This window comes from Aspergillus fumigatus, chromosome 4 (genome assembly GCF_000002655.1).
Source record: "Aspergillus fumigatus Af293 chromosome 4, whole genome shotgun sequence".
Taxonomy (NCBI): domain Eukaryota; kingdom Fungi; phylum Ascomycota; class Eurotiomycetes; order Eurotiales; family Aspergillaceae; genus Aspergillus; species Aspergillus fumigatus.
In genome coordinates, this window is record NC_007197.1 from 2476829 (window position 1) to 2504144 (window position 27316).

The 27316-nt window shown below is 52.2% G+C and overlaps 11 protein-coding genes across 11 annotated transcripts; 5 read left to right on the top strand and 6 right to left on the bottom strand.

Annotated features, from left to right (window-relative positions):
* Nucleotides 1–3465: 3465 nt before the first annotated feature.
* Nucleotides 3466–4105, bottom strand: AFUA_4G09490 (uncharacterized protein; the record flags this gene model as incomplete). Its single annotated transcript, XM_746783.1, has 2 exons — nt 3466–3691; nt 3975–4105. The coding sequence occupies 2 exons, from the start codon at nt 4103–4105 to the stop codon at nt 3466–3468; spliced, it is 357 nt and encodes a 118-aa protein (XP_751876.1).
* Nucleotides 4106–4301: 196 nt separating this feature from the next.
* Nucleotides 4302–6139, top strand: AFUA_4G09500 (uncharacterized protein). The gene is made up of 3 exons (XM_077804617.1): nt 4302–4561; nt 4632–4826; nt 4885–6139. Exons 1-3 carry the CDS (start codon nt 4450–4452, stop codon nt 5610–5612), a joined length of 1035 nt encoding a protein of 344 aa, XP_077660762.1. The 5' UTR covers nt 4302–4449; the 3' UTR covers nt 5613–6139.
* Nucleotides 6140–6148: 9 nt separating this feature from the next.
* AFUA_4G09510 (uncharacterized protein) lies at nt 6149–8034 on the bottom strand. Its single transcript, XM_746781.2, has 3 exons — nt 7904–8034; nt 7600–7844; nt 6149–7550 (listed from the first exon to the last, which is right to left on the bottom strand). Exons 2-3 carry the CDS (start codon nt 7737–7739, stop codon nt 6764–6766), a joined length of 927 nt encoding a protein of 308 aa, XP_751874.1. The 5' UTR covers nt 7740–7844; nt 7904–8034; the 3' UTR covers nt 6149–6763.
* A 614-nt stretch (nt 8035–8648) lies between these two features.
* Nucleotides 8649–10034, bottom strand: AFUA_4G09520 (palmitoyltransferase YKT6). Its single transcript, XM_746780.2, has 4 exons — nt 9940–10034; nt 9712–9877; nt 9384–9664; nt 8649–9335 (listed from the first exon to the last, which is right to left on the bottom strand). Exons 1-4 carry the CDS (start codon nt 9958–9960, stop codon nt 9216–9218), a joined length of 588 nt encoding a protein of 195 aa, XP_751873.1. The 5' UTR covers nt 9961–10034; the 3' UTR covers nt 8649–9215.
* A 1256-nt stretch (nt 10035–11290) lies between these two features.
* AFUA_4G09530 (uncharacterized protein) lies at nt 11291–11488 on the top strand (the record flags this gene model as incomplete). The annotated part of the gene is made up of 1 exon (XM_746779.1): nt 11291–11488. The coding sequence occupies one exon, from the start codon at nt 11291–11293 to the stop codon at nt 11486–11488; it is 198 nt and encodes a 65-aa protein (XP_751872.1).
* Nucleotides 11489–12075: 587 nt separating this feature from the next.
* On the bottom strand, nt 12076–12856 carry AFUA_4G09540 (GNAT family N-acetyltransferase; the record flags this gene model as incomplete). The annotated part of the gene is made up of 2 exons (XM_746778.1): nt 12076–12681; nt 12740–12856. 2 exons carry the CDS (start codon nt 12854–12856, stop codon nt 12076–12078), a joined length of 723 nt encoding a protein of 240 aa, XP_751871.1.
* A 629-nt stretch (nt 12857–13485) lies between these two features.
* AFUA_4G09550 (GNAT family N-acetyltransferase) lies at nt 13486–14290 on the bottom strand (the record flags this gene model as incomplete). Its single annotated transcript, XM_746777.2, has 2 exons — nt 13486–13748; nt 13870–14290. The coding sequence occupies 2 exons, from the start codon at nt 14288–14290 to the stop codon at nt 13486–13488; spliced, it is 684 nt and encodes a 227-aa protein (XP_751870.2).
* A 349-nt stretch (nt 14291–14639) lies between these two features.
* Nucleotides 14640–16356, bottom strand: zrfC (putative ZIP Zinc transporter; the record flags this gene model as incomplete). Its single annotated transcript, XM_746776.1, has 4 exons — nt 14640–15446; nt 15498–15741; nt 15794–15937; nt 15986–16356. The coding sequence occupies 4 exons, from the start codon at nt 16354–16356 to the stop codon at nt 14640–14642; spliced, it is 1566 nt and encodes a 521-aa protein (XP_751869.1).
* Nucleotides 16357–17190: 834 nt separating this feature from the next.
* On the top strand, nt 17191–18399 carry aspf2 (major allergen Asp F2). Its single transcript, XM_746775.2, has 3 exons — nt 17191–17639; nt 17723–18213; nt 18266–18399. The coding sequence occupies exons 1-3, from the start codon at nt 17228–17230 to the stop codon at nt 18305–18307; spliced, it is 945 nt and encodes a 314-aa protein (XP_751868.2). The 5' UTR covers nt 17191–17227; the 3' UTR covers nt 18308–18399.
* A 2075-nt stretch (nt 18400–20474) lies between these two features.
* On the top strand, nt 20475–22754 carry AFUA_4G09590 (uncharacterized protein). The gene is made up of 2 exons (XM_746774.3): nt 20475–21884; nt 21954–22754. The coding sequence occupies exon 1, from the start codon at nt 21380–21382 to the stop codon at nt 21878–21880; it is 501 nt and encodes a 166-aa protein (XP_751867.2). The 5' UTR covers nt 20475–21379; the 3' UTR covers nt 21881–21884; nt 21954–22754.
* Nucleotides 22755–22848: 94 nt separating this feature from the next.
* Nucleotides 22849–26966, top strand: CweA (uncharacterized protein). Its single transcript, XM_077804618.1, has 2 exons — nt 22849–24384; nt 24781–26966. The coding sequence occupies exons 1-2, from the start codon at nt 23577–23579 to the stop codon at nt 26517–26519; spliced, it is 2547 nt and encodes an 848-aa protein (XP_077660763.1). The 5' UTR covers nt 22849–23576; the 3' UTR covers nt 26520–26966.
* The last annotated feature ends 350 nt before the right edge of the window (nt 26967–27316 follow it).

The window sequence follows — 27316 nt, forward strand, 5'->3', positions numbered from 1 at the left end:
AATGAAGGGAGGTCGCCATGCTGCAGGGGTATTGCCTGACATTGTTGCGGTCTGTCGGGAATCTATGCGTGCGCCATGGGTGGTGATGAAGGTGATATTGCCGCGGTTAGTAATTGGGTACGCGGATTGTGCAGTTATCATGACCCTTGAACGGATGCTTGTATCCGCCGTGCTGGCTTGAGGAACATCTTGCAACTGGCGCGGTTGGGAACAGGAAGATGAATGTAGTAGAATCACGCTGCATTGTGATCTCCGTACCCTATATCGTTAATGCAGTAGAAGTAGCCGGAAAGACGGATCTCCTAGCCAGACAAGCGTAGGCAGATTCGAGGCCGACGGGGATTAGCTACTGATCGAGTTAGAATCCCGCAGCGAGAAACCCTCGTTGTTTACCTGTTCCTCTCGTGGCTATCGAGCCATCAGGTTGATGCTGGAGCGCCCGAGGAGGAAAGAAATCCTCTCATGCTTAGCTGCAGAATACAGCCTTTGTTAGTCGACCCTCACTCCTGTCGGGAAGTCCTATTGACAGAAGAGTTGGAAGTCATTCACTTGAAATTCTGGATCCAGGGCATACTCAGGCATGAGGGTAGTGACATAAGAGTATATTCACTGAAGGTATTCAGTTGCTTCTCTCTAGTGCCTCCCTAAGTTTCCTCTCCTCCCATCCTTTATACCTCTTCTCCGTGCACTTCATCCTCATTCTTACAAGGACCTTGAGTATAACAGTCAAATGGGCAAGGGCCTCTAACATAACCCGGAAGATTAATCAAATAGACTGCTTCATTGGATCCATCATCCCTTCGTTAAGATCGGCCAACCCCGTCTCCCTCTCTTCTTTCTCGGACCTGGCAATTCGAAACTATTACCCAGAATCCGTCGCAATTGGGACTTCTGCTGTGGACAACCACAACCCGGCTCTATGCAGGATGGTGTACTTTGGATTCACAAACTCCAGTCGCTTTAAGGTGCATCAAGCAAGCATTGCTACGAATGGTTATAAGTATGATGAGCCAACCAAGTCCAAGCAAAAGGACGCAAGGGGAGCAGTGCCATTACGTACTACCCATCTTTTTCAGGACCTCTGGCACCTCCAGTATGGGTCAGAAACAAAGAAGCGATTGCTGTCTCAGAAGCAAACTTGGCCCTTTGTCGTATTCTGATATAAAAGTGTCTTGCGGTCCACCCAGTCTGACTTACCTTTGGAGAGGTGTCGTTGCAGAAACATCTTCCACTAAATCGAGCATGTCCGACGCTTCCAGACGTTGCTAGCTGAGATGCAAAAGGCCAATGCAGGCAGGGGATGCAACTCCTGTGTTATCTGTCGTTTGGCTCGCTCTCAATAACTACTACTGTGTCGCGGGCATGAGGCAGACACGATGGCTTCTGCTATCACAAAAAGTGACACCCCTAGCGTCAGGGCGTTCTCTGACTTTTGGTGGAGGACCACGACGGACATTCAGAATATGATGCCTTGACCGTGCTCGGTACGCCATCGGGCGGTCCTCTATAGTTGTTCATTCAATCGATGACTGATCACTCATTCGCTTTCTTTCCTTCATTCTCCTCTCTCTTTTGGCGACTCTACCAGTACGGAGATAAACCATTCTACTCTGAACAATGCTCCCCTGCTCCTTCCTCCCTCTTCGCTAGATCCTTCAAACCTGGACAAGAATAGAGACTAGTTTATGCTTTGATGGGAAAGTCTGGGGGCAAGGCCATAGAGCTACTTAGGAGTGGGAGGTTCCTAACCAACTCTTGTGAGGGAGGCTGTGTCTATGGTGAACGTCCGCTGAGCTCCCATACCACTGATAAGTTCTTTCTGCTATCTCTCCAATAGTTTGCAGCTAACACTGTAGAGAATTATCATCACCGGACTGCCTCTGCCTTAATACAGGTACACTAGAGCCATGGCACAGTCCGCCCACTGCGTTGACGTATGGTGAATCCAGTAAGTCTGCCCTTTGCTGTCGATGAACGTTGTTGTCTAACAGTCTATTGCAGCTACTCTTACAGCGCCTGCAGAGGACGTCTCCATACCTTTATCCGCCAGAGCTGCTAATTGCCTTCCTGGCTGTGCTCAAGGGGTCAGATAACATATCAAAGCTATGTTTGCCTGATTATAGGAGTACGAAATCAGAGACACGGGGGCTCTAACCCCTCGAAAAGTCAACGTCCTTCGTTGGAGACTTGTGCACAGAAACTCGATACTGGATTGGCGCAGGGGAACCGATATTCTGCGCCCTCCTTTGAGATACTGTCGTGATTACCGAAACGCTCATCGGGCCAAGATACCGGCTTTCAATCGGCCTGTTGTCCACTGCAGCAATGCTTTGAGGACCAGCGGCCGATGGACGAACTACGACAGTTCAATCAAGAAATAGTTGATGCATTCGACGTCAAGCAGACTGGTATGCCATGTCCCATGGCATGGGTACACTGGTGATGAACAAGTCTCTAGAACAAACTCTAGCCTTCGACAGTGCTTTTTAGCTTTAGGTGTACGTAAGTTCGGCTCCTCATCCATCCTTCAACGGTCTGACGGTGTTGGATACCTGCACAAGTGGTGGCATTTTGCCTGATTCAAAGTACCTGAGCTACCGTTGTCATTTTCAGAGCTGACCATCGACGAGGACCTCTATGATAACCCACAGACTCAAATGAATCACGACCGGAATGTGCGAAGTCGGGCACCTTTCGGAAGTGTATTGTCGCTCCAGAATATAGTACGACTGGTACTACACGAGCTTTCTTCCAGGGTTCCTGTTCCAATTGCCTTTGGAGCGGTAAATCCGCAAAATGTGATTACTACCTTGGAAGAACGCAGGAATGGAACAGTGACTAGGACGTGTAAGTTTCCACCCTTCCGAATCTCTATTCCTTCTGGCTTATCCTGGTAGCACCAATCTTCAGGCGGGAGGACTTCTAAAAGCAATCGGAGATGGTCCCGCGCTTAAGGATATCCCTCCCCAGATCGAAGAAGTGGTTGATGATCCCATCGAGGCGCAGTCGACTGCTCCTGGCGTAACCCGAACTCTTGACACTCAAGAGGATCACCGTCACAGTAACTCTGCTCTTATTCCCATAGGGGAAGAATGGATCTTCGGACAGTACGATGCTTGGTCAGTCAACGCGCCCGAGCGCCGCGATGGCCCATCCCCGTTCGACAATTTGCTACGAACGTGGATGCGTTCTGCAAAAAGGAGGAATGGCCGGACCATGTCTGCAGGCTGGTTGAAAGTTTATGACTCCAGAAAGATCTGCAGTACTCGGAGAATGCGGGCATTTGAGAGATAGCTTCCTTCAACACTCTAGGATGACGAAGGCAGCCGGGAATCCCACGATAGATGGCTTTATCGGTGATAGAGACCGACTGAATGTTGCTCTTAGGCAGGTGCAAAGACTTTGACTGTTATTAGGAACTAGAAGGTTGGCGGAGAAATGCCCCCTTTAACAAAACAAGAGATCTTACGTTGTTCTCTTGAATGTAGTGCGCGAAGTCGAATGGTCCTTCGGAAGGACTGGGAACCGTCGATCAAATCGATCGTTAACCAACCTCAGCAACCGGCCGTTATTCTCTACCACAGAGGCAGGAATTCTGACGAGATCAAGGCGATTCACAATAACGCCGGCAATCGGAACATGTTTCTCTTGGATCTGCTTAGGGATGTCACCTAAAGCACCATACCCTGACCTGACACGGCACACCTACTGTGACAAAACTCGATTCTTCCCACCAGACACTCTACTTGTCACACATTGGCAATTCTCTGAACCGATGCCCCAGAATACCGAGCCTGATTGCTATTTAGCAAATGTTGGAATGCCAATATACTGTAGCATAGTCAAGAGAAAGACTACTCTATTGTTTATGTTTGAGAGAGCGAGCTCATATGAAGCTTGTGATGTGTTTGTATTCCATGCTGGATATGCCTTTGTGTCTGTTTAAGCTTGCAGTAGGGAGTTACGTCGCTGACGTGACAAGTCTGATATAGGTCCAGAATAATATGCTTTTCACTAGAGACGTGTTCCAAGGCTCTCCCTCCCATGCAGCAAGCTTGGTGGCCGTGGACGCAGGGCGGCAGTCGATACTCGATAGTAATGGCATGATGAGTCTATACGACTCCACCAACAAGAATACTCTATATAATATATCAATGAGTATCCAGGAAACTACTGCTATTAGTCCCATAACGTCATGGAGCTGGTTCTATGAAGACCCAGGGACTTAGGGTTTACTTCTTCGATGAGAAAAGTCAGGTGACTGGCTGACGCCAAATCTTGTCATTGCAGTCATGTGATCACGACACAATTCTAGTTCGATATGATCAGGTGAAATACAATTCTGTTGATATTCGAAATCTCAATGGGTGATAAAACAGTTTAGATACCATACTTCCATCAAAGTGGTGCTTGAAGTGCTTGATATGCGATCGATGACGATCTCCAATCATGAGCACACCCAGCATCTCCTTCACCAGCCTCGGCTTGGTGGTCCTCGACGAGATCCGCTTTCCCAACCAGGAGCCATTACTCGATGTTCTGGGCGGCTCTGGTGCCTATGGTTGGTTCTGTTCTGCTGTTTTCAGGGGTTCGTGATGTACAGCATGTCGTTGGACTGATCCGTGGTGCAGCCACGCTTGGGGCCCGATTATTCCTGCGGCCGCCGCTGAGCAGGACCTTGGGCTGGATGATCCATACTGGACATGATTTCCCGGAGCTCATGACGGACCGCCTGAGAAGCTGGGATTCAACGTTGATTGTAAAACGGGAAGCAGACAAGCCGTCAACTAGGGGGCTACTGGAGTATGAGGATACTACGTTTGGACGTGCGAGTCCCTTTACAGCCTTTGTCAGGAGAACAGCAGCAAGAACTAACCAACCCAGCAAAACACTTCATATACACCACCTCCATCCTCCCGGTCCACGACAATGACCTAAGAAACACCCCCCTTCTATCCGCAAAAGCATACCACTACCTCGAAACCCCGCAAGACATGCAAACCCGTCTCTCAGCCCTTCTGTCCCTCAGGAACGAAGCCGGCGAACCAGACCGCCCTTTCATAGTCTGGGAACCAGCCCCCTACGTCTGCAAACCCGAGAACCTCCAGCCCTGCCTCTCTGCCGCGCAGCATGTCGACGTTCTCTCCCCTAACCACCTCGAACTCGCCGCCCTCTTCGGCGAATCCCCAGCAAAAGCTCACGACAAGGCCACGATCGAGGCCTTGGCGCGAAGAGTCCTAGACAGCGGCGTCGGGATAGATGGGAAAGGCACTGTCGTCGTCCGCGCAGGCGAGAACGGGAGTGTCGTGGTATCTCGCGATCTGCCTCCCACGTGGCTGCCGCCGTTCTATCCGGCTGGAGCTGACGGGAGGCAGCATTCCAAGGTTGTTGATCCGACGGGGGCCGGGAATGCGTTTCTGGGGGCGTATGTGGTTGGGTATCTCCAGACGCAAAATGCGGTGGAGGCGGCTTGCTATGGGACTGTTGGGGGGTCGTTTGCGCTGGAGCAGGTGGGGATGCCGGAGCTGGTCTCCGGTGAGGATGGGGAGTTATGGAATGGTGCGGACGCTTTTGAGAGGTTGCGTGAGTATAGAAAGGTGGTTGGGCTCTGAGCCTAAGTTTTGAGGCTGTGGCATTTGCATTTCGCGTAGTTCGGCTGCAATGGCGGCCGCAGTATGAGGCTCTGCGAGCCATCCGAGATATCAGGTGCATAACGGATTACTGCGTCTCCGCAGATTGAAGCTGGGTCCTTTATTGATCAGTAACTGCAAGGCTACTAGATCTGAGATTGAGATGGCGGAGCAGCGTATAGTAACACTGAAATTAGTTCATGCCATTCTTCAACGCCATGCACAGGTCATTGCGGGCCCCGGGCACTTTGGCTGGCTGGGCTCTAGTCATGTTTTCCTGACACAAGCAGTTAGTGTGCTGCCACCGAGCTCCTGGGGAATACTACAGTTGATAGGACTTGCAGGGTTTGCATGCTTTAGTATTCCTGGTCTTCACACCTTTCTCTTATTGTTGTGTGTGTGCTCAAGATCTCGTGATCAGTGAGAATGAGGCTCGGTCCGAGGAAAGAACTCGGATTAGCTGTCCGAGTCATTCTGTAAGATACCAGGTGCATATCATTCAAGACAACCTAAACTGCTGCGCCTCTACGGATTGAAGCTGGAGTGGCTTACTGATCTACAACTGCAAGGCTACTACAACATTATTGTCGGACTCTTGCTCAAGTTAACATATGAAACTCTATTCAACTTTGGCTAGCCTGAACCCTAAGTGTATGACAGTCAAAGATCGTCGTACTAGGCCCCACTATCGACTCGTCTATTGACTCTGGGGTCCCGCGATTTGCCTTGGGAGTATCGAAGAGCACAATAGATGACATATATACTCAGAGTCTTGTCGAAGGAACCCGGTATATGCATACAAGTGATGTCTCATTAATCCTGATCCACTCCTGTGAACAAATGGTCATTGCTCATTCGCATGGTTCGAGTTGATCCTTCTTCCAGCGGGTTCAATACCCGGTCAGGGCATGCCGGTTTCGCTCGAGACTGTTCCCCGAAAATCAATCTCAGAGAACTCCCGGATGAGATGTATGCGTGATCGTCTTCCACGGGATTCGGCCGGGCCGGTGGTATGCGGCGGTGGAGCTCCGCAGTCCGCTAGGGTTAGGGTTGCCCGACCCATATATCATGTGACTTGACCATAATATTCTTCATGAATGTTTATCTTCAAATAAACCAATGCAAGGCAGAATTCATGATTCAGCCGGTAACCGGTCTAGCTGTCCGTGTAGAAAGGCTCTGCCTTCGGTGTTGGCAAAGCCTCCAAGCCCAAAAGCCGGAATAATCCGACACATGCGCGTCAGCGACGCACCGATCCAGTCCCGACTAACGCGCGTGAACCGCTCCTTGGCGGGTAATTGCGTCGGCCGGTTGTACAGGTCCAGCCCGAGGAGGTGGATCGGGGTGCTGATCAATTGGATTGACGCGGGGACTGCGAGCTGCGCTATGAGGATTTTGAGATTCTCGCTGGAGGCGATCGAGTCCGGGATCGCGGCGGAGACCAAGGGCGGGAGGTTGAAGGAGCCGAAGATGGTGAGGGCGTCGCGGATAAGGAAGGCTGAGTAGGTTGCCAGGGGAAAGGAGCGGGTTACGGTGCGGATTTTGGGCTGTGAGGCGGCTGTTGATGCTGCCCCAGCTGGAGGGTTGGCGGTCTTGGTTGCAGATTCAGTAGTAGTGGTCGTCTTGTGGCCGAATAGCTGAGCGAACTTGACGTCTTTCCAAATGCCTACGGAGGAGTTCACCACGAAGGTGGAGAGGAATGTGGTCGTGCCGGCGATGGCATGGTCGACGGCAGGGTAGACCTTGTTGAGGATGGTTTCCGTGGCATTGGCCGTTGCGAATGTTGCGGTATATAGAGACCACACCAGCAGACTTGGTCGCGACGTGAGGAAGGTTGCAGGTTGAGTGATAGAAAGCCAGAGATGTCGGCGAAAGGCAGGCAAGAGAGGTTGATTGTAGGAAGACTTTTCCACCACCAGCCTGGTTTGCCGTTAGTATCAACTAAACCGGAGCCATGCATAAGACTAACCGGTCGAGGATCATAACAGCTGGAGTCACCAATGTTGCTGAACCTGCAGCAACGAGAACATCCGCCGCCAGGTATTCGGCAAGCCTATTGCGTTGGCCACCGAATGACCAGGAGTGGCGGATGGGAAAGTCTTGGTCCATGTTGCTCAAACCAGAGTCATATAGAATCAGGCGGTTTCAAGCTCTCAAAATAAGGAATAAATCATGTGCTATACAAAGATGGGAAACGCTTCCGGGTATGCAATGCTACAGCGGTGGTTAGATGAGCAGTGGTAGACCCATGTCGACGGACACGCGACACTCACAGTGGAACAACGCTAATGAGACGAGACAAGGCAAAAGAATGACGGTATGACCTTCGCAACAGGAGTCAAGAACGAAGACAACCACCGATATAAGAGACAAAGCCCAACCATGCCAACTGTCAACCGCACAATTCATACTACCAGATATGGATCATTTCGGCGGTTGTGGCCAATCAGACACTCACCGGGCCGGGAGGCCGGGTACAGTCGGTGGTTTTGGTGAATCTGGCTGATAGGAAAGGGGAGAAGCAATGCCGAGTCCATCGGCGACAAGGATGAAGGAACGTTATTGGCAAATCCATGCTGGAAAGTGGATCGAATTAGCAATAGTTTCATCTTTGAGTGTACCTTAAACCGCCAGGGACCATCCAAATTGCGCGGTTCTAGAAGACTGGATGATCGGCATCCGGGCTTTATCTAAGGTAGAATTCAGGCACACTCTCTATCCCGCCGATGATTGATTACGGTGGAGTTTGCCCTAGTGTGTGTACCCTGTGCCCTATTGCCTCTTTTGGTAATGAACCCCGCCGCCTTGTGCCAGCAACTTATGAGTATTCATCGATTGTTCTCTTGAATTTCTGGTCGTAGCTGTGTTGAGCCAGTGGTGGCATCAGCAGTACTTTATTCTCATATCGGACGAGGCTCAAGGTCTGGACTTCTCCTGGGACGGGGCGACCAAGGAACCTCGCGTGGTATTACCAGATTGAGCTTGTCGTCTCAAATGGCGCAACTTCCACAGAGACGTAACTGGGACGCGAATAATAAAAACGACAGGCTACCTACCTACACTCCAAGCAAAGGTGACCTGCACCCCTTGCCGCTAAAAATAACTCCGTGAAAATGTCTATACACAGAAGCAACACGTGATGTGGTGCCTCAGGCCGCCATGATACGATCAAGGCCGAGATTGAGCCGTGGAGGCAGATCCTCGACGTAATATGATCCAGGGGCGAGGCCACTGAAAAGGTATTACGTGGATTCGAGCGGTGGGTCTCATGACAAAAGATAACAGCATTCTGATGGTCATTAGTTAAACAAATGGTTTCTCAGCAGGAGCAATTGATCCAGCGCTCGAATGAGTGGCCGCCTAAACTTATCAAGGATCGCGGGATCTATCAGGCCAGGCTGGTATACATCCAACCTCTAGCCTCCTTAACAAAGCAATGAGCAACATAGTAATGGACGAGAATCCAAGCCCATGTCCCTGGGTCAAAACGCCGATTCCGCAACAACGGGACTGACTGTATGGACTTCCACCCTTGGACACCAACGTGCCGAATATTCACAACCTTCGCTTTCCGCTTGTGCACAACTACATAATCACACAGCACGAGTTCTGCTTCTTCGCGGACGTGTAGAACATCTTGCTCTGAGCGCTCAGCCCCTCGCTCTTGGAGACTAGGTCGTCGATCTTCTCTCCTCGTTCCAAAACCTAGCCGGGGTCAGCTCTCGTCTCGCGAGTTTCCAACAGCCAACTTACACTCTCGATAGTCTTATGTAGCACGATCTTGGTCTCATCCAACTCCTTTTGAATCTTCATGATACTGTCCACCTCCTGGGGGTTCTGGTAGGTCGTAATGTATGTTCGCAGCTGAGGGAAGGGAACGGGGTTTCGCGAGGTCGCGGCGGTGGGATTCTGGGAGAGGAATTCATCGAGGATTTTGGAGAGGATCTGGTGCGCTGCGAGGGAGGGGTACTCGTTGTCACTGATGATGACACCGGCGATGCCTTGGGTTCGGGCGTAGACGTGGAATGTAAAGTCTGCTTTGATCAATACAAGTAAACCGGCGTTCATGGGTCAGCCGTACCCTGCTCCTGAATATCCTGTCTCTGGCCCTGTTTTGTGCGTTCGGCAACGGTCTTGCTGAACATGGTCATGAACTCGCTGATGCTACCCCGAGTGAACCGGGAGTAGCTGCTGAGCTCGCGCTCGGCGCAGAGCTCCACAGCGGGTTGCTGGGCATTTTGTAAGATCTGAGAAAAGTATCAAGTCAGTTGGGTCAGACACTGGTAAGATAAAGGGCGAGAACACGTACTCCGATGTAGACAATCTTCATTTTGACGGACTGGGGTAGCTGGGATGACGGAATTGTGGTCCAGATCAGGTGCGGGGAAAAGGTCGGCTCGGAAAAGGGGTGCTGTTCTGCCACCGCCTCCAAAGCCGTCTCACAGGTGCCTTCACAGTGTACTCTGATACTTCGTACTGTCCACGGCTACAATCGATGACCCTTCGGCATTACTCGATCGCTTGCCATGATGAGATTAATTGCAAGATTCTTGGTTTGAATGTAAGCAGAATTCTTGCAATTCAACGGGAAGGTAGTGTAATCCGCACGACATGGAATCTAGATCCTCAGTCGAACGACCAACAATCCATCTACTGCGAGAGGACGGTCAGTCGGAGTCGACCACAAGGGGGCGCAGTCGCAGGTTACACCCAGGACCATATAATATATACAGGTGTCTGATGGTATTGTGACGCATCTAAAAGGAGTTCAGACCCTCATGCTATGGGACTTGTACATCCGGAACCGACTAAAGCCAATGGTCTCGAATGCCTGATTGAACAGGATATTCCATAGCCCAGACCTGATCATCAGCTTTACGTGGAACAAAGTACCCAAAGGGACATTGCTCTTGATCTGATTCAACACCAGAAGACAAAAGCTACGCCGATGACATGTTCCAAGCAGTAATCGAGCTTGTTAGCTGGTACGAGAATGTCTTCCGCGTACGACATATCTACGACTCATTTCCATGAAAAGAAAGGACTTAAAAACCGCGGAAGAGTTTGACTCTGCTTTGACGAGACGTACAACTCGCAAATGAACTTGGATGCACCAATACGCCTTCAGCGCCTGCGACTTGTTGTTGGACCTACCAAGTAAGGTATACCAAGCTGGGCAGCATCCGCTGAGGCATCTATGGATGTTGAATTCGATGATGTGGACTGAACGATTACCTGGGGCTACTATCACAAACTATGCCATAACGCTGTGGATTATGTTGCTGCTACTGCATATAGGTCAGACCAAATGCACTCCCGGAAGGCTGAAGCCCTACAAAGGAAAGCATCTCATAAGTCAGTGATACTGATCAGCAACTTCAACAGCACAATTTGCTTACTTTATTTATTAAGGAGAACTAAGTCAGTTAGATTAGTACAAAAGAAATGGTTCAACAGTTCCTACTAACTGCAGAGAACTTAAACCGACCCGGACCGAATTCAGCCCAAGTTCGCAGCAGGTACGAGATGTTCACGACTATCCGTGACTAGTCTACCCACAGGGTGGGCAATAGTCATGGACAAGCTGGTGTGTGTTGGCCTACATAGCATTCAGGTATCAGCCCTTTCCTCCAAAGGTCCATCCTAATGCTGCTGCGGCCATGGCCCACAAACCTGTTTCCAAAGAATGGATCGCATTTAGCAGATTAAGGGGCTCGCTTGAAAACTACAAATCGATGAGCCTGATCCCACCGTCTCAGAGTGGCTGGCGATGTGTATTCGCTGGGAAGAACAAGCATAACAAACTGGCGGAGGAACATCGCTTGACCGTAACATACCTTGACAAGCTGTCTAAGTAGTGATTACTGACTGAGCCGCTGTTGTTCCTTGAGCAGCTCTCCTGCTGCAACGGGGCCATCCGCGCCGGCGACAAGACCGACATCGGGGCGCTCTGAAGAACATTTTCGGCGGTGGCTCTGGCACTGAAGGCGTGGAGATTTCGATCAGTGCTCCCATCTGGATATTCAAAGTAAGTTTAGTCTCCTCTGGTACGTGATCCGATGCTAACAAGCCTAAGTCCCTAGGACCCTATCCTTGGGATTGCTATCCAGGATATCCTGAACAAGGAATGCAAACTGAATGTCGCCTGCTGCCCAGACGGACCCCGGCAATGCAGTAAGTCAGTCCCTCCTTTTCTCAAACATGGCAAAGGTCTAATGTGCTATAGAGCAACGACTTGATTGGGGTCAACCTGGCCTGCGTCGCACTTGGAAACTTGCTGCAGGCGGATTATGGGGCTGTATTTCTTTTATTTCATCATTTCATCTTACTACCTAATACTGGAAACTGAGCATCAACTGCTTTATGCCTTCACCTAGCAAGTTCCACGTCAGGCCTTACTTTCAGTCTTTGGATCCCGCACCATGCAATACAACTATCCTCTTCGTCAGCATATCCCATGCATATCATATCCCCGATGAAACAAGGGGCCCTCGCAAAGACAAACCTTGCACGCATCCCACCCATCCACACACTCCATCTCCTTCACCAGCCTAAACCCCAACCTCTCATAGATCCGCAGATTCGGCTCCCCCTTGGAACTCTCCAGGTAACACGGCACGCCCTCTGCATCCGCCCGGCCCGTCACCGCCTCCACCAGCCTGCGTCCCACCCCCATCCCCCTCATCTCCGCACTCACCGCGATCACATTGCAGAAGTAGTACCCAGCCGGGCTGGTCCAGAGCTCCGCGTGCGTGCGCGCCTGCAAAGTCTTCCAGATCCAGTACCGGCGGACGTTCAACCCCCCGCGGCCGCCGAAGCGGATGTTGTTGACGAGTTGGCGGAATGACAGGAGCCAGTCTTGTGTCCAGGTAGCCCAGGTTGGCTGCCCCTGCGGGGGGTACCACCAGCAGACGCCGACTACGGCGGACGAGGGAGGCGGGTGCTTGTCTGTTGGGGTGGGGCGGTATTTGGCGATGTAGATGGGGGCGTGGGTGTGGAGGCCGTGGAGGAAGTGCGCTGAGAGGGAGGCGGCGTTGCGGTGGATGTTGTACTAGTCTGTGTCAGTTCGGCCGAATGCTGGAAAGGTATGGTGTGTAGGAAGGGAGTACTTTGGATGGATCGTTAAAGACCCAGCGGAAGTAGGGGTCGTCGGCGAACGCCTTTTGGATGCAGACTACGGCCTCGGGGATGTCCGGTTTGGTAAGCGGGAGAATATCGATTGCCATCTTGGGGCCGTTCTTTAATCTCTACTGGCTCTGCGGATGGGCTGCGATAGGGAAATGGTGTATGTGTGGGAATGCCGGCGGAGGGGATAGAGAGAGATCGCCATCTAAAGTGATGCTTGATATCTGGATATCCGATGGGATGTGCGCAATACAACGATGGGAAACCGTCACTTCAATTGCGAGACTTCTGTTCGTTCTAACGGTGGTTGAGATGAAGCTTATATATGATAGTATGCTTTCGAGGACATGGTCACGAGATATCCGTACAAGGCAGTTCCATGCGGGTTCTTTTGGATGATCCGATTCCTGTGCTGCGAGCACCAAGTACAGATGTCACATCATTGGGGAGACCATGCAGCCCACCTGCAAAGCCAAGTCGGACAGAACGTCTCCTGTCGTCCATGAGCGAAGATCAGACGAATCATCGAGAGCCCACGGCCAAGTGACGCCGCCAACTGGGGATCCCGCCGAGGCCCCGCGGCGGCGGACCACGCCTCTAGGCGCAATCAGGCAGGTTCTTGCGGGGGTGCACTATCATTGGTGACAATCACGATGATACGGAGTTATATGGACAGTCCAACAGATCCTCTCAGTTGAGTGTCTTGTACAAAAGGCTAGATCCTCAGTCCTCAGTTGCGATGATGGGGGAGGGCCGGCTCCCGAATCATCACTGCATATGTGGCCTCTCCCTCCCCCCCGTACACCGAGTAATCCATCACAATATCCTCCACATCCCGCCATCCGCACTTGCGATACAGCGGATACCCCTCCGGCGTGGCCTCCAGATAAATGCGCGCCTGTTTCTGGTCGGCCATCCGCACTCCCCAGTCCAGCAAGGCCTTTCCCACCCCTTTCCCTTGATGCTGCGGATGCGTCACCAGAAGTTCCAGAACTGGTCCCCGGCCCCCTCCCGTCAGCTACCCGGCGTCTTCCAGATACTGAGATAAACAGCTGGGAAAAAAAAAAAAAAAAAAAAAAAAAAAAAAAAAAAAAAAGTGGAAAAGTGCACTCACCGATATCCCCCTCCCTAACGTACTTCCCCCTCATCTCCTCCAGCGCTTTGAACAGTCCCTCGTAGACAGCGACATTCATCCCTGCCGGCCGCAGCTGCGTCATCTGCGCTGCCTTGGCCCTTGCGTCGTCGGAGAGGATCGCCATCTCACTCTCGTCTCGCCAGTGCGCACTCGCGTCGGGCATCAGCCACCGTGCGCATCCCAGGATTTGATTCGAGGTGGGGTCGGTCGCGACGAGGACGTGCATCCGGGGGTTTGCCAGTTTGTCGTAGGTGCGGGAGAGTTTCATGGGCGTGGCGGAGAGAGGGTCGATGTTGGGGAGCATGTTGCGGTACATGGGGCCATCTTGGAAACAGATGATGTTGAGCTCTGCGATTGCGGGCGCGTCGGCTTCGGTGGCGTAGCGTATGGTGGTGGTCATTCTGTTTACAATGGAGGATGGATGTGCTATGTATCAATTGAGAAGTTGACACGGGTCAGTACTTGACTACTTGGGCGGGGGCCTAAATACTCCATAGTACTAGGCTTCGTATTTAGGCCTTGGTCATCAACGGACTCCGACTGGGCTGCCGAGGTTGACTCGGTCTGACTCAGGTGGGATCTTTTCATCTTTGAGTTAGCTAACTAGCTAACTACCTATATAACCAACAAGATTACAGAGTAGATTCAGATACGAAATTATGGGTCATGTCTAGTCATTACCATAGCTTCGTAGCCTTCAGCCACAGCCCACTATTCTTGATTCGTGAATAGCTTCAGAGCAAACAAGGTTACGCCCACTTCCCCAACACCCCCATCAAGACCATTCCCGCGATCAGCGAGAACCCTCCAACCGCCACAATGCTCAGTCGCGCATTCATCATCTCGCCGCCATCCATCACCCAGTCCCGGGCCCACATGTCGACCAGCCCAACCCACACCAGGATCCCCGCCGACAGCGCGTCCAGCGTTCCCAGCGCCACAAGCGTGCTCTGATCATTGCCGTTGAACGAGTGCAGCACCCCCAGCCCGATCGCCATCCCGATCGGCGTGATCACGGCAAAGGTCCCCGCCATCAGCGCCTTCGACCCCAGCAGCGGGCCCGGCAGCATCGCGATCCGCGCCCCGAGCGCCAGACCCTCGAAGAACTGGTGGAAGACAATCACCACCAGCAGCGTCTTGTAGAATGAGTCGCCGGCCACGACCAGGGTCAGTCCGATCAGGATGCTGTGGAAGACCACCCCGGCTTCCATGACGAGCACCGAGAGTTTGGTGTTGGGATTGGTGGGGTCCAGGGGAGGGCCGTGGTGGTGGCCCAGCGCGGCGAGGGTCGGTGGTTGTTGCTGCTGCTGCGGCGGCGGCGGCGGCGGTTGGCTGGCCGGTAGTTCTTTGCTTGTGGATGAGGGGGACATGTCGCCGGTCTGCTCGGGACAGGGCGACGCGCACCGCGTTGCGCGGGCGAGAATGATGCGGTGGCCGATGTACTCGAAGAGAAAGGAGAGGAAGATCCCGGCCATGACGACGGCGGAGGTGGTGGCTTCGTATTCGAGTTCGCCGAGACACTCGTTGGTGAACATGAGGTTGGCGTGCGTGTAGAGCTGTTCGGGTTAGTTGCTCCGTCCGTCATGCTGAATGGAGAAGAGACATACATGAACAAACGCAGTGGAGAGGATGACTCCCGTTCCGAACTGCTTGATCACCGTCGAGACAACGCCGTTGATCTTGGCCGAAGGCAATTTGACCAAGAGCATGGGCAGGAACACGCCGATGGAGCTGGTGACGAGCACGACGAACAGGGTCCCGATGCGCAGGGGCACATCGTAGTCGCGGGTTCGGAGACCACAGGATTTTTGGCTACTTCCACTTTCTGATTCTCCCGCGCCTATACAGTGTCTAAGGTGAGTCAGTAGTAGAAGCGGGAAACTGAAGGCCGAGGAAGACCTACTCAACACCCGCGTGGAAGTGACAGTTCATGCCCTCTTTCGACCCCGACTGCGATTCCCCGCTCGATCCAGATGAAGAGGAACCTTCTGTCGAGCCTTCTTCCCCGACAATCTGGACGTCGTTTCCCTCAGGATCCATGCAGAACCTTCTGCCGTTAGTGACAGTCGGATCGACATCCAGCCAAGGTGCTTACGTTTCGGAACCGTGAGAATGGCAGCCCGTGTACTGCGCCGGCAGTTCCCCCGTCGGGGTCGACGGCAGGATCACTTGCACCTCGTTGCCATCTCCGTCGATACAGAATACATCGCTGCCGTGGCTGTGGCACCCCGTCACGGCCGAGGCGTCCGCGGAGCTGGTCGTGGTGGCGGCGGCGGCGGCGGCGACGGTTACAGGAACTGTCCTGGACGCCGACTCCGTCGGCGTGGGGAATGGGGTCTCTTTTCCATCGGGACCAAAGCAGTACTCGGTGCTGCCGTGGTTGTGGCAGCCCGTATAAGTGACATACTGCGCGTGGGCAAGCCCCAGGCCGCCCAGAAGGGACAGCAGCAGCAGAGCTTTGGCCATGATTGCTTGGTTTGAGTTTCGTTTTGCTCAGTCGGGCAGCGACAGTTTTACGTGCTATGGTATTTATATCTCTCTACGCACCAAATGTGTGGCGATCGTAAATCACTCGATGGATCAGTCGCCGAGAGCTAGCCATTGGCAACGGAGAGTTTTTGGCTTTCGCCGTGAACACACCACACTAACTCCCAAGGTATCTGCGGCCAAGAGCACAATCTGACGGCCAAGCAGCAAAACTCCGTCCATTCGGCGAGAAAGCGGCTATATTCCCGGAGCAAAATGATCGGGAGTGGTGCTTGTTGCTCTCAAGGTCCTCGATCCAAGACTCTTGGCTCCTCCGCCAGGATCTTGGCGCGGGCTGCCTCCATGCATTGATATCCCGTTGTGACCGCGTGGTGCATCGTCGAGGGATTTAGCTTGGTGCTTCTCTTTAGGATTATGCGTCACAGATTGTATACCCATGGGTTCTTCAGTCGAGATGGCTGTTTTCAAGTCGGCATACGCACGTCCCTGGATGCACGACTGCAAGCTATATGATATCACGTACGGACAGGATCATATAGGGCTGACAGAAGCTCGGAGATCATAGCTTTCGGAATCATCCGACTCGAGAACCAGCTTGATCGCTACCAAGGTGTCCTTGGCATCCTGTAGAACCCCACTAGAATACGAACAAACGAACCATGCATCTTGATGGCTTGCGGCCGTGACCTACTGTTGGGGTGGGCCGGTGGCGTGTCTACCCTGATGGCCCAAATCCAACAATGAGTACCTCTCTGGCACCGCGAAAGGAGGCCATCCTCGAGGTATATAAGGATGTTCTACCTCTGGCTACAATGCAAGAGTCACGCACCATCCAACCTTGAAAAAGAAAATGTACTCACAAATGGCTGCTCTCCTCCGCCTTGCCGTTCTCCTCCCCCTGGCCGCGCCCCTTGTGGCCACCCTCCCTACCTCCCCCGTCCCCATCGCGGCGCGAGCAACCCCCCACGAACCCGTCTTCTTCTCCTGGGACGCTGGCGCGGTGACCTCGTTCCCCATCCACTCCAGCTGCAATGCGACCCAGCGCCGGCAGATCGAGGCCGGCCTGAACGAGGCGGTCGAGCTCGCCCGGCACGCCAAGGCCCACATCCTCCGCTGGGGCAACGAGAGCGAGATCTACCGGAAGTACTTTGGCAACCGGCCCACCATGGAGGCCGTCGGTGCCTACGATGTCATCGTGAACGGGGACAAGGCCAACGTGCTCTTCCGGTGTGACAACCCCGACGGCAACTGTGCTTTGGAAGGTAAGGATCCCCCCTCCATTCTCCCGAAGTGACTACGGGACTACTGGGGTAGACCTGCGGCTGCTAATTTCTGAATTTTTCAGGCTGGGGCGGCCACTGGCGCGGCGCAAACGCCACCTCCGAAACCGTCATCTGTGATCGCAGCTACACCACCCGCCGCTGGCTTGTCTCCATGTGCTCCCAGGGCTACACCGTCGCCGGCTCCGAGACCAACACCTTCTGGGCTTCGGACCTGATGCACCGTCTGTACCATGTGCCTGCTGTGGGTCAAGGCTGGGTCGACCACTTCGCCGACGGCTACGACGAGGTGATTGCCCTGGCCAAGAGCAACGGCACCGAGTCCACGCATGACTCGGAGGCGTTGCAGTATTTCGCCCTTGAGGCGTATGCGTTTGATATTGCCGCTCCCGGTGTCGGATGTGCTGGCGAGAGTCACGGCCCTGACCAGGGACATGACACCGGGTCTGCCTCGGCGCCTGCGTCTACCTCCACCTCTAGCTCCAGCTCGGGCTCGGGCTCGGGCGCCACGACTACCCCGACGGATTCTCCCAGTGCCACTATTGATGTGCCGCCGGTAAGGACAGTCCGGATCTCGTAAGAGGGATGGAAATGACTGACGTTGGTAGAACTGCCATACCCATGAAGGTGGACAGCTTCATTGCACTTAGGCGAGGACACGATATTTTATGACCGTATGCTTGACGCCGTATGTTAACGCCGTATACTCCCGGTTGGACCGGCCCTGAGTAATTGGGATTAATATCTATTGTTTAAAAGGAAGTGTTATGGACGCGCGTTTACGTATTGGATTGCTTGCCGAATATACATGCTATATAGCAATGTAAACCCAATAGAGACGTTCTTTATAATTCATCCCGAGGTTAATGTCATATCGAAGGAGATGTACTCTGTTCTTGCCCGGCTACCCCTCATGAACGAACGCCTTAGGGCGCATGTATAGTCAGCCCAGCAGAGATCCGCAGAAAAAGCCGTCCGTGGAAAAGAGACCGGTTCGTAACGTCTGACCTGTCCATTTGTATATCCACCAGTACGTCACCTGTCTTGGAGTGTGTAGAGGGTGGCGAGTAGTGATTGCTTGTCGAGCGTCCTGCAGTCGTTTTGACTTGCCGGAGAGCATGTAGCTATTATTACTTGATAGGATCGAGTATCCCGATTCCTGCTGGGTTATATATATATATATATATATACTACGATGCAGCTCTATATTCTAGGTATAGCTAATTCTCAGTGTCGACAATATTTCATCAATGATAGAATATATTCCGAATCACCAGTCGTTCGTAATATGCTTGACTATTACCTTTTATAGATATCTACTTTGCATATATGAACAATGGCCGTATGGCTGTAGACTGACGCTGATGGCCATAATACAGTAGAAGCTACTGGGCACACGGCCAGGGAATGTCCATGAGTTGCACAGTGATACCTACCTCGCTTAATGCAACACTATGATTACCCTTATGCACCAGGATAACAATAGAATCTCTAAGTGAATGGATGCATCCAGAACAAGATCAACAAGAGGAAAACCGCAGAGTAGCCTCCTGGCCAGAACGTCGCAGCGCCAGGTACGGTACCATCCTCATTCTCAGTGTCGTCCGGTCGACGCCAGACAGCCTTGTAACACGCGGGAAATGAGATGTTACATGTTTCCCAGGAAACACACATCGCCAGAGGATTTTAAGCAAACAATGCAGCCAAAGAACGCGATAATGTGAGGATACCCCCGCGCGCAGCGAGGAGTCGGACTGTGGCGTTGGAATGTCTTGTGGAATGGGTGAGCGCAGGTACGTCCCGCTACGTGCTGGGTTGTATCAAGGGGTCTTCGCGGGAGGACAGTGTTGCTTTTCAGGGTTGGACGGGGCACTTGTTAATCGGTGGGAAGTCGTAAAGTCGTGCCCGAATACCCCCTTGATTCCACCAGTGAGGCGATGTAAGTGTTGGTTCTCATCATGGACAGAATGATTGATTGGATGATTCTGCTACTTCGTCTGGAGGACTGTCAGACTGGGTTTAAGACGTCGGCAGGATTTTGAATATACCTTTTATCTAACAGAGTAATGGAATGTCACGAAGGTGGTCGATGAGAGCAAGTCAAGAGATAATGTTTAAGTGGCTAGAAAGTATAGCTTAGGACTTGTACAGAGGCTTCAGGCCTATGAGACCAATCCACACAGTCTGTAAGCGTGGTCTAGTTGAGGAGTGTGCAACATCTGATGTGTCTTATAGTAGTTCAGGTTCTACTAAACGATTGAGAGTAACAGATATATCGATAAGCGGCTTAACATGTTCCGCAAGGCACGCGTGACTCATGCAGATGAATCTGCTGTCGGTTATCTGCGAAAAGTCTCGGATAGTGGTGTACTTCATAGATCCCTAGTCTTGAGTCGAAAGGTGTAGGGCGTTTAGCTGTTATAGAAATAAAAACAACTTTAGCAATCTCAAAATATTTATATATGCTAGTATACATCATCAATCTACTATGCGCGGACATCAATATCTTGTGACTGTAGGCATTCCCTGAGGCTTGAAACATGTGTCCCTAGTATATATTGTAGGTATATATGCATATATATATTGTTGAGATCTTGCCTCAACACCGTCAACAGACACAAGGGGCGAATAGTCCACCCCTATCTAGGCTACAACGTTATTGCATGATGTTCAGAGAGATCTGCAGAGCAACCCTAATAGTATCTTTAGTCCAGTGATAATCATAGTCTGAGAGTACAGCGTAGCACCACCCATCATAAGATTGATGCTTATCACCACTGACCATTCCTGCCTCAATGTCAAATGACAAATTGTGCGAAAACCGCAAGACAATCTCTCAATCAATTGAGTCTCTTTACTCCTTAAAGAAGGTTTCAATTGACCGACGAAATTACGGAAGACTTGTGGGGTTTCAAAAGTGTAATAGCTCAGGGGACCATGTTCCACTGCCATCGAGTGACTAGTCAACCGTGGAGACGACGAGACGTCAACACTTCACGGTTCTCATCCAGTTTGCAGTCCAGACTCGGTCTGTCTCCTTTTCTTAGGCTTGTCGACCATGTCTTTCATCAAAGCTAGTCCTGGAGAGTGACACTAAACTTGAACACCGTCTTGGCAACATGGTGACACCTTTCTCCATTGCATCTGCCGCATGCTTCCCATATGGCCAGGAGGACAAATCATCAACCAGAGACGTTGGCCAGAAGATGTACTCTGTCGTCCAGGGGAACGGAAGGAATGCCTCCACAATCTCGAAACCTAGAATCAATAACACTGAACCTGTCCGTAGCCGAAGTGACTGAACAAACTTTGCTCTGATTCTCTTCTGCACGTTCCCCAAGCTTTTTAGCCCCGTACCTGATAGGTCGTATTGTCTCGACTGGTTGAGACGCCGCTTGACTTGGGGGAAGCCGCAGTGCATGACCCCCTTCCCGGCCCCAAGATGTTTGTCTTGGACTACTGGGAAACCTTGGAAAGAGGGGTAGAAAAAGAACTCTATATTACTTCGCTTTTCCGATCAGACGTGCCATCCTTTGCTCATGTGCGTTGTTAATTGAAGATTGTGTCTATTTCCTGGCAGCTTTGATCTACGCTCTGGCGCATCGCTGTTGAAGGAGGTTTCAAAGCCATTACTTCCCCGTCCGTGTTGCCCCTTCATTTGCAGCTTTTACTTTGTATACTCCCTTTTTGTTTTTGTCGCAAACAAACCCACCTTCTTCGCCATGAGTCCATCGCTGCAATTGAATACTCCCTCTCCGGGGGACGAGAAACTTCCCTCATGCTCCTCCAAGACTCTTGTCGCCGCTCCGCCCGTGGAATCTCCCAAGTCCCCCGAAGACTATGACCCTTGTGCCAATGCAAAGCCATACTCCCCCTTTTATCGACATGCGACGACCTCGTTCGCCTTGGAACAGTCCAAATCTCAATCGAAGAAACCGAACTGCACTGTGGATGGAATGAATGACCTGGAAAGTGCCCCATCGCAAACTCCTTACAAGCCATCAATGGACGTACCGGGTTGCCGCAACTCGAAACTGTGGACAAAGAAGCGGAAACGTTGCGATTGCATGCAGGCCTTGACAAGGAAGCAGAGGATGATAGTCAAGGCGGCCATCGCCATTGTCACGCTGGGGAGCATGGTAGCAATTGCCTTGGGAATCACCGTCGCGGTGGGCGGCGGAGTATGGAAATCCGATCGTCAACAAGGGGCCATCGTTGTATAAAAGAGTAAGTGCATCTATCATACGGTATCGCCATTGCTGCTGTACTCGTCCACTGACTCGTTAGTTTCAACAGATAAAGCATGGGACTTTTGGACACCGTGCTAGACGTCTCCTTGTGCAGACTCAAGCTTTGTCCTTCGATGCCGACTACGCTGGACGTCAAGCGCGCATCTGCTCGAGTCCACCATTCCACAATGTCACATCGGGTTGACCATGGCAAACCCCCTGATCATCTCCAGAAATCCCCCGGTCGGAAGCTGCAGCAGACCGTCCAAGGAACGCCAAAGGGAGCGCCGATGGCAGTAACCGGGCGTTAGACCGGCCACCCTCCCGTGCAGAAGATCCATTGTACAGAAGGATCCCAGTTTTCTTTTTTTTAGTCGCTTTTCTCTTTTTCCTTGGGTGTTTTTTTTCCGGAATAGGAAATGTATATTAATTGGAAGCAAAGTATGACAAGAATCGATGATAGGGGTCCCTACGCAATTGTCCAGAGGCTGGATTGCTACGTATTTTCACGGAGATCCCACTGGGGATGTGCCTGGCAGCCTTGTGGCCTGGCGGCGGAAGAAAGGTCGGGCCCTGGCACGTGACCCACAAACCGCCTACAAAATCGCCCATTGCGCGACGATCTCTTTGCTCCTTTTCTTTTCCTTTCTCTCCTCACATCGAAAAGCTTTAACAGAACCTGCCACGACCATCGTCTAGTTTTTCTATCCCACGGCGGTGTGTTGCCTTCGATCTTTCGATCGTTCGGTTCTGGAGAACAATGCTTTCCTTGATAGGAAGTTTGCCTTCCGTTGGGTCCTCTTAAGTGAGGGCGATGGAGGGTGAATGTCGATGACGGGAGACATCTTTTTTTTTTTTTTTTTTTTTTTTTTTTTCAACTTACAGGTCATAACATACCGATATAGAATGAATACAAATTGATTTTGGAGTATCTGAATGTTTCTTTCCTTGCCATGTATATGCTCGTAATCTTGGCTCGCAATCTTGTGGGTTGCTCAACCTTGCAGGTTCCGCGCCGTGCTGCAGTTAGCAATCAATGCTATGATGTCTTGTCCATGGTCTGAGGGCCTGTGGAACGGCAGAATCGTTGTTATTGTGCTGAGTCGGAGAATTTTTGCGACGATTATTCGTTCGGTGGCTGCTCTTGCAAATGACACAAGGCTCTTGCATCGTGTTAAATTACGCAGGGATGATATCTTCCGGCATGCCCAGCAAGGGGTTAAAAAGCTGCTGCTCTTGGGACGAGAAGGTGAGTACAGTGAGCACTCCGTACTCATACCGATCCTGGACCTTCTCGTGTTGACGTTGCTCTCAGGAATGCCAGGACTGCTGTTCAGAGCGCTACATTCGATGGACGAAGCCGCATGCTGACGGCCAGCACCTGATGGACCACACGGTCCATTCCTGGCGACATTCTCATGACGCCTAAACAGGGCCACGTCCTGGTTGTTTGTTTAGCTCACCAGGGGATGATCTACATGCTTCGAGTCAAAATTGGTAGGAAAGAGACTCATAAAAGGCATGGACCTTGCCGATGGGAGTAAGTACTTCATATCAAACTTCCCAACGACTAATACAGGTCCCGGCAATTCGTTCCTTTCTGTTTACTTCTTCATTTGTCTTTCCTTCCATTGGGCTTGTAGTCCCAGATTCACTCGTTAATCTGCTTAATTCTCAATAACGAGATATCATGAAGGGTCTGGTCGGAGGAATCCCTCTTGCCCTGCTGGTCGCCGCCGTCGCCAACGGCCATGGCCAGGGGTTAAAGGAGGACGGCCCTGTTACAGTGATCGGTGGCCCCAGTGGTGACGACGGTGGGAACAATGTTGCTGTCGAGTTCGCCGGGAGCTACAATTCCGGTGTGAAGGACAAGTACAAAGACGACCACTCAGTTAATCTGAAGAACACCGTGGTCGCGCACGCCCCACCTCATCCGCCAGTGCGTGGTTCCCATAAGCGACATCATCCCGCGGTGACCGTTATCGGAGGTCCGTCGGGAGACGACGGTGGTAACAGTGCGGAAATCGAGTTTGATAGTTCATATGCCTCCGCCGTGGAGGACTGGTACAAGGACGATCATTCCCACGATGTCGAGAATCACATCATTACTCCTCCAGTCCACGGCTTTCGCAGGCGTGGTGATCCCTCGGTAACCCTCGTCGGAGGCCCATCTGGCAACGATGGCGGGAACAGTGTTGAATTTGAATTTGATAGCTCATACGCCTCCGTTGTCAAGGATGCGTACAAGGACGACCACTCCGTCGGCATTGAGAACCATATCACGCACCCGCCCCCAGCTCCTGGTTTCCGTAAGAGGGGTGACGGTGACACTACAGTCATTGGTGGTCCATCTGGCAACGATGGCGGAAACAGCGCTGAGATTGAATTTGACAGCTCATACAACTCCGCTGTCAAGGACGCGTACACGGACGACCATTCCGTTGACATCGACGACCATATCGTGCAAGCTGCCCCATCTCGCGGTTTCCATAAGAGAGGTGGGGGTGACACCACAGTCATTGGTGGTCCCTCCGGGGATGATGGCGGCAACAGTGCTGAGGTCGAATTTGAAAGCACCTATGAGTCAAGTGTTAAGGACTACTACAAGGATGACCATTCAGTGGACATTGAGAATCATGTCATCCACCCTCCCCCTGTTTTCCACCCTCCACCTGTTCCGGGGTTCCGCAAGAGAGGTGGGGGTGACACCACAGTCATTGGTGGTCCCTCCGGGGATGATGGCGGCAACAGCGCTAGCTTCGAGTTTGATAGCTCATATGCCTCCAGCGTGAAGGATTGGTATAAAGATGATCATTCTGTTGATGTCAAGAATACTATTATCCACCCGCCTCCTATCTTCCACCATCCTCCAGGTGTGGGTTTCCGCAAGAGAGGTGGGGGTGACACCACAGTCATTGGTGGTCCCTCCGGGGATGATGGCGGCAACAGCGCTAGCTTCGAGTTTGACAGCTCATATGCCTCCAGCGTGAAGGATTGGTATAAAGATGATCACTCTGTTGATGTCAAAAACACCGTCATCCATCCTCCCCCTGTCTTCCACCCTCCTCCGGTGCAAGGCTTCCGGAAGCGCGATGATGGAGGGTCTCACATTGGCACTCCAAACTCCCATAAGCAGGGTAAGGCGGCCGAGGGCGACAAGTCTGGAGCATCTGCCAAGAACGGCGGAGTTACCTTGATTAAAGGTCCCTCCGGTAACGATGGTGGCAACAGCGCTGAGATCGAGTTTGACAGCAAGTATGCATCTGCGGTGGAAGATCATTACAAGGATGACCATTCTGTGGATATCAAGAACCACGTCGTTGCGCCACCTGCGGTGCCAAAGGGCTTCCGCAAACGCGGCAGCGACCCGGTTTTGTTGGGTGGTCCCAGCGGGGATGATGAAGGGAATGATGCTGACTTTGTCTTTGATGACGACTACTCGTCGACGGTCGACGACCACTATGTGGATGATCATTCCGTCAAGGCAGAGAATTGGATTGTGCACGTTCCCCCGCCCCCGTCGCCGCCTCGTCCTGAGCCATCGCATCCTCAAAAACCCTCTTTCGTGCCCCCTTATGCTCAGGGACCTCCTCCCCAGGCAACTGCGCCTCCTTTCGCTGGCAACCCAGAACCGCCTCAAGGAGTGGACCCGGCAGCAAGCGAGCCATGCACCACATCCACCTTCATTGAGACTGTCATCAAGACCTTTGCAGATGACCCGGTGGCAACTAAGCCCGCTGCCCCATACAGCCCGCCTGAGCATTCTCAAGCTCATGTGCCTCAGCCATATGCTCCATCCGAGCCCAGCCATGGGTTCGAGCCGACGCATCCCGCCGAGGCTGTGCCAACTGGCGGTTTTCCCCCGCATGAGGTTGAGCCTCCCAAGGACCACGAGAAGCCTGGCCCCCAGAAGCCAGAGCCTACCCACCCCTCTTTCACCACTTCGAAGGTGGAAGGTCATCCTCAGCCCACTGGCGCTTCTCCCACCCACGAGGTTGAGCCTCCCAAGGAGTACGAGAAGCCTGGCCCCCAGAAGCCAGAGCCTGCCCACCCCTCATTCACCACGTCGAAGGTGGAAGGTCATCCCCAGCCCACTGTTCCGTCATACCCCCCGCAGGAAACCCTCCAGGAACCCCCTGAGGACAGCGCTCCCACTGACCCTGGTCCCGGCCAGTCTGAAGGCGATGCGTTTCCTTGCCCCTCGGGTAAGCCCGGAGGTCACCAGCCTGAGCATGCCGCTCATGAGTACCAACCGCATCAAACCCAGGGTGTTGACCCGCAGGAAGCTCCCAAGCACGCGCCCACCGCGGTAGAGCCCCTGACCTCCATCACGTCCACCATCACCGTCAGCTACACCTCCTCCTTCGCGGTCGTTCCCGTTTACATGGACTCGAGCCACAAGACTTCCTGCACGTCGGGAGCCCACCAGCGACCCACCGACGTTGACGCCCACAACAGTCACCACGCGCCTTCCTCGGCACACAGCCAGGCCGTCAAACCCACGCACCACGCTGCTCCGTCGCCGACGCATAGCCAGACTCTGTTCACTGGCGCCGCCGGCCGCATCACACCCGCTGCTGGCGTTGTGTCAGCCATGTGTGGTCTCATGGCTGTTCTTGCCTTCGTGTTGTAAGCTGTCATTCGTGCCGTTGATAGCTGTGGCATTTGTGTTTCTAATTAACATTCTATTCTCTCGTTTTTCGTATTTAATGTCCTTTATATCATTGGGACTTGATTTTGCTCTTACGCTCGCTCTACTGTCTGTATTCGTTTCTTTACAATAATTTTCAAGCAAAATTTCGTTTCATCATCTCCTTTTTCACGGTTCTTTCGTAGTGTAACTGGATGGTCTGTAGATACCCTGCCTTCGGCCTGAACGAGCAATCGCTCGGCGTCGTTTAATTCTTGATCAGGCCATTGGGCGCTTGTGGCCGAGTCCGGCTGTGAGTGAGTGCTTAGGAAGGTAAGGAAGGATCTTGGTGAATCCAGCGATGAGAGTAGTAGACACTTGTTTTCCAAGTTTAGAACGAGAATATCCCAATGTATTTGGCAGTCTCTATTTTTTGTCGGCGATATTGGTATTCTCCAAGTCCCTATTATGTGTACTCTGGCCGATGCTTACATCCACCACCACCATCACCATCACCACATTTCTCCAGTCTGCTAGCTTACGAAGATCAAGAATTTCTCTGGAGTCTGATATCCGTCGATATAGACTGTTATCATACGGCTATGGCTGTGGCTAAGCGATCCGACTGGGTTGACATGCTTCTGATATCATCGTCCCATCATTCCCGAATCGAGGATGATCGAGGATGAACGGTGACATCAACTGCCGTCTGCGAGGAGTGGGTTTATAAAGCCTTATCTTGCTGCGCTTGCTCTTCATTGTTGTTGACCGGACAATTCAGAGCTTTGAGTATAAAAAAA

What these genes read in the sequence shown, in the direction of transcription:
- AFUA_4G09500 (XM_077804617.1), top strand. Translation starts at nt 4,450, where the DNA reads ATGAGCACACCCAGCATCTCCTTCACCAGCCTCGGCTTGGTGGTCCTC. An exon ending in GGGCGGCTCTGGTGCCTATG is followed by an intron (nt 4,562 to 4,631) that starts GTTGGTTCTGTT and finishes TCCGTGGTGCAG; the next exon opens with CCACGCTTGGGGCCCGATTA. An exon ending in TGAGGATACTACGTTTGGAC is followed by an intron (nt 4,827 to 4,884) that starts GTGCGAGTCCCT and finishes TAACCAACCCAG; the next exon opens with CAAAACACTTCATATACACC.
- AFUA_4G09510 (XM_746781.2), bottom strand. Translation starts at nt 7,739, where the DNA reads ATGGACCAAGACTTTCCCATCCGCCACTCCTGGTCATTCGGTGGCCAA. An exon ending in GCTGTTATGATCCTCGACCG is followed by an intron (nt 7,551 to 7,599) that starts GTTAGTCTTATG and finishes ACGGCAAACCAG; the next exon opens with GCTGGTGGTGGAAAAGTCTT.
- AFUA_4G09520 (XM_746780.2), bottom strand. Translation starts at nt 9,960, where the DNA reads ATGAAGATTGTCTACATCGGA. An exon ending in ACAGGATATTCAGGAGCAGG is followed by an intron (nt 9,665 to 9,711) that starts GTACGGCTGACC and finishes TGATCAAAGCAG; the next exon opens with ACTTTACATTCCACGTCTAC. An exon ending in TACATAAGACTATCGAGAGT is followed by an intron (nt 9,336 to 9,383) that starts GTAAGTTGGCTG and finishes GACCCCGGCTAG; the next exon opens with GTTTTGGAACGAGGAGAGAA.
- aspf2 (XM_746775.2), top strand. Translation starts at nt 17,228, where the DNA reads ATGTACTCACAAATGGCTGCTCTCCTCCGCCTTGCCGTTCTCCTCCCC. An exon ending in CGGCAACTGTGCTTTGGAAG is followed by an intron (nt 17,640 to 17,722) that starts GTAAGGATCCCC and finishes TGAATTTTTCAG; the next exon opens with GCTGGGGCGGCCACTGGCGC. An exon ending in CCACTATTGATGTGCCGCCG is followed by an intron (nt 18,214 to 18,265) that starts GTAAGGACAGTC and finishes TGACGTTGGTAG; the next exon opens with AACTGCCATACCCATGAAGG.
- AFUA_4G09590 (XM_746774.3), top strand. Translation starts at nt 21,380, where the DNA reads ATGAGTCCATCGCTGCAATTGAATACTCCCTCTCCGGGGGACGAGAAA.
- CweA (XM_077804618.1), top strand. Translation starts at nt 23,577, where the DNA reads ATGAAGGGTCTGGTCGGAGGAATCCCTCTTGCCCTGCTGGTCGCCGCC. An exon ending in TCGCGGTTTCCATAAGAGAG is followed by an intron (nt 24,385 to 24,780) that starts GTGGGGGTGACA and finishes TCCGCAAGAGAG; the next exon opens with GTGGGGGTGACACCACAGTC.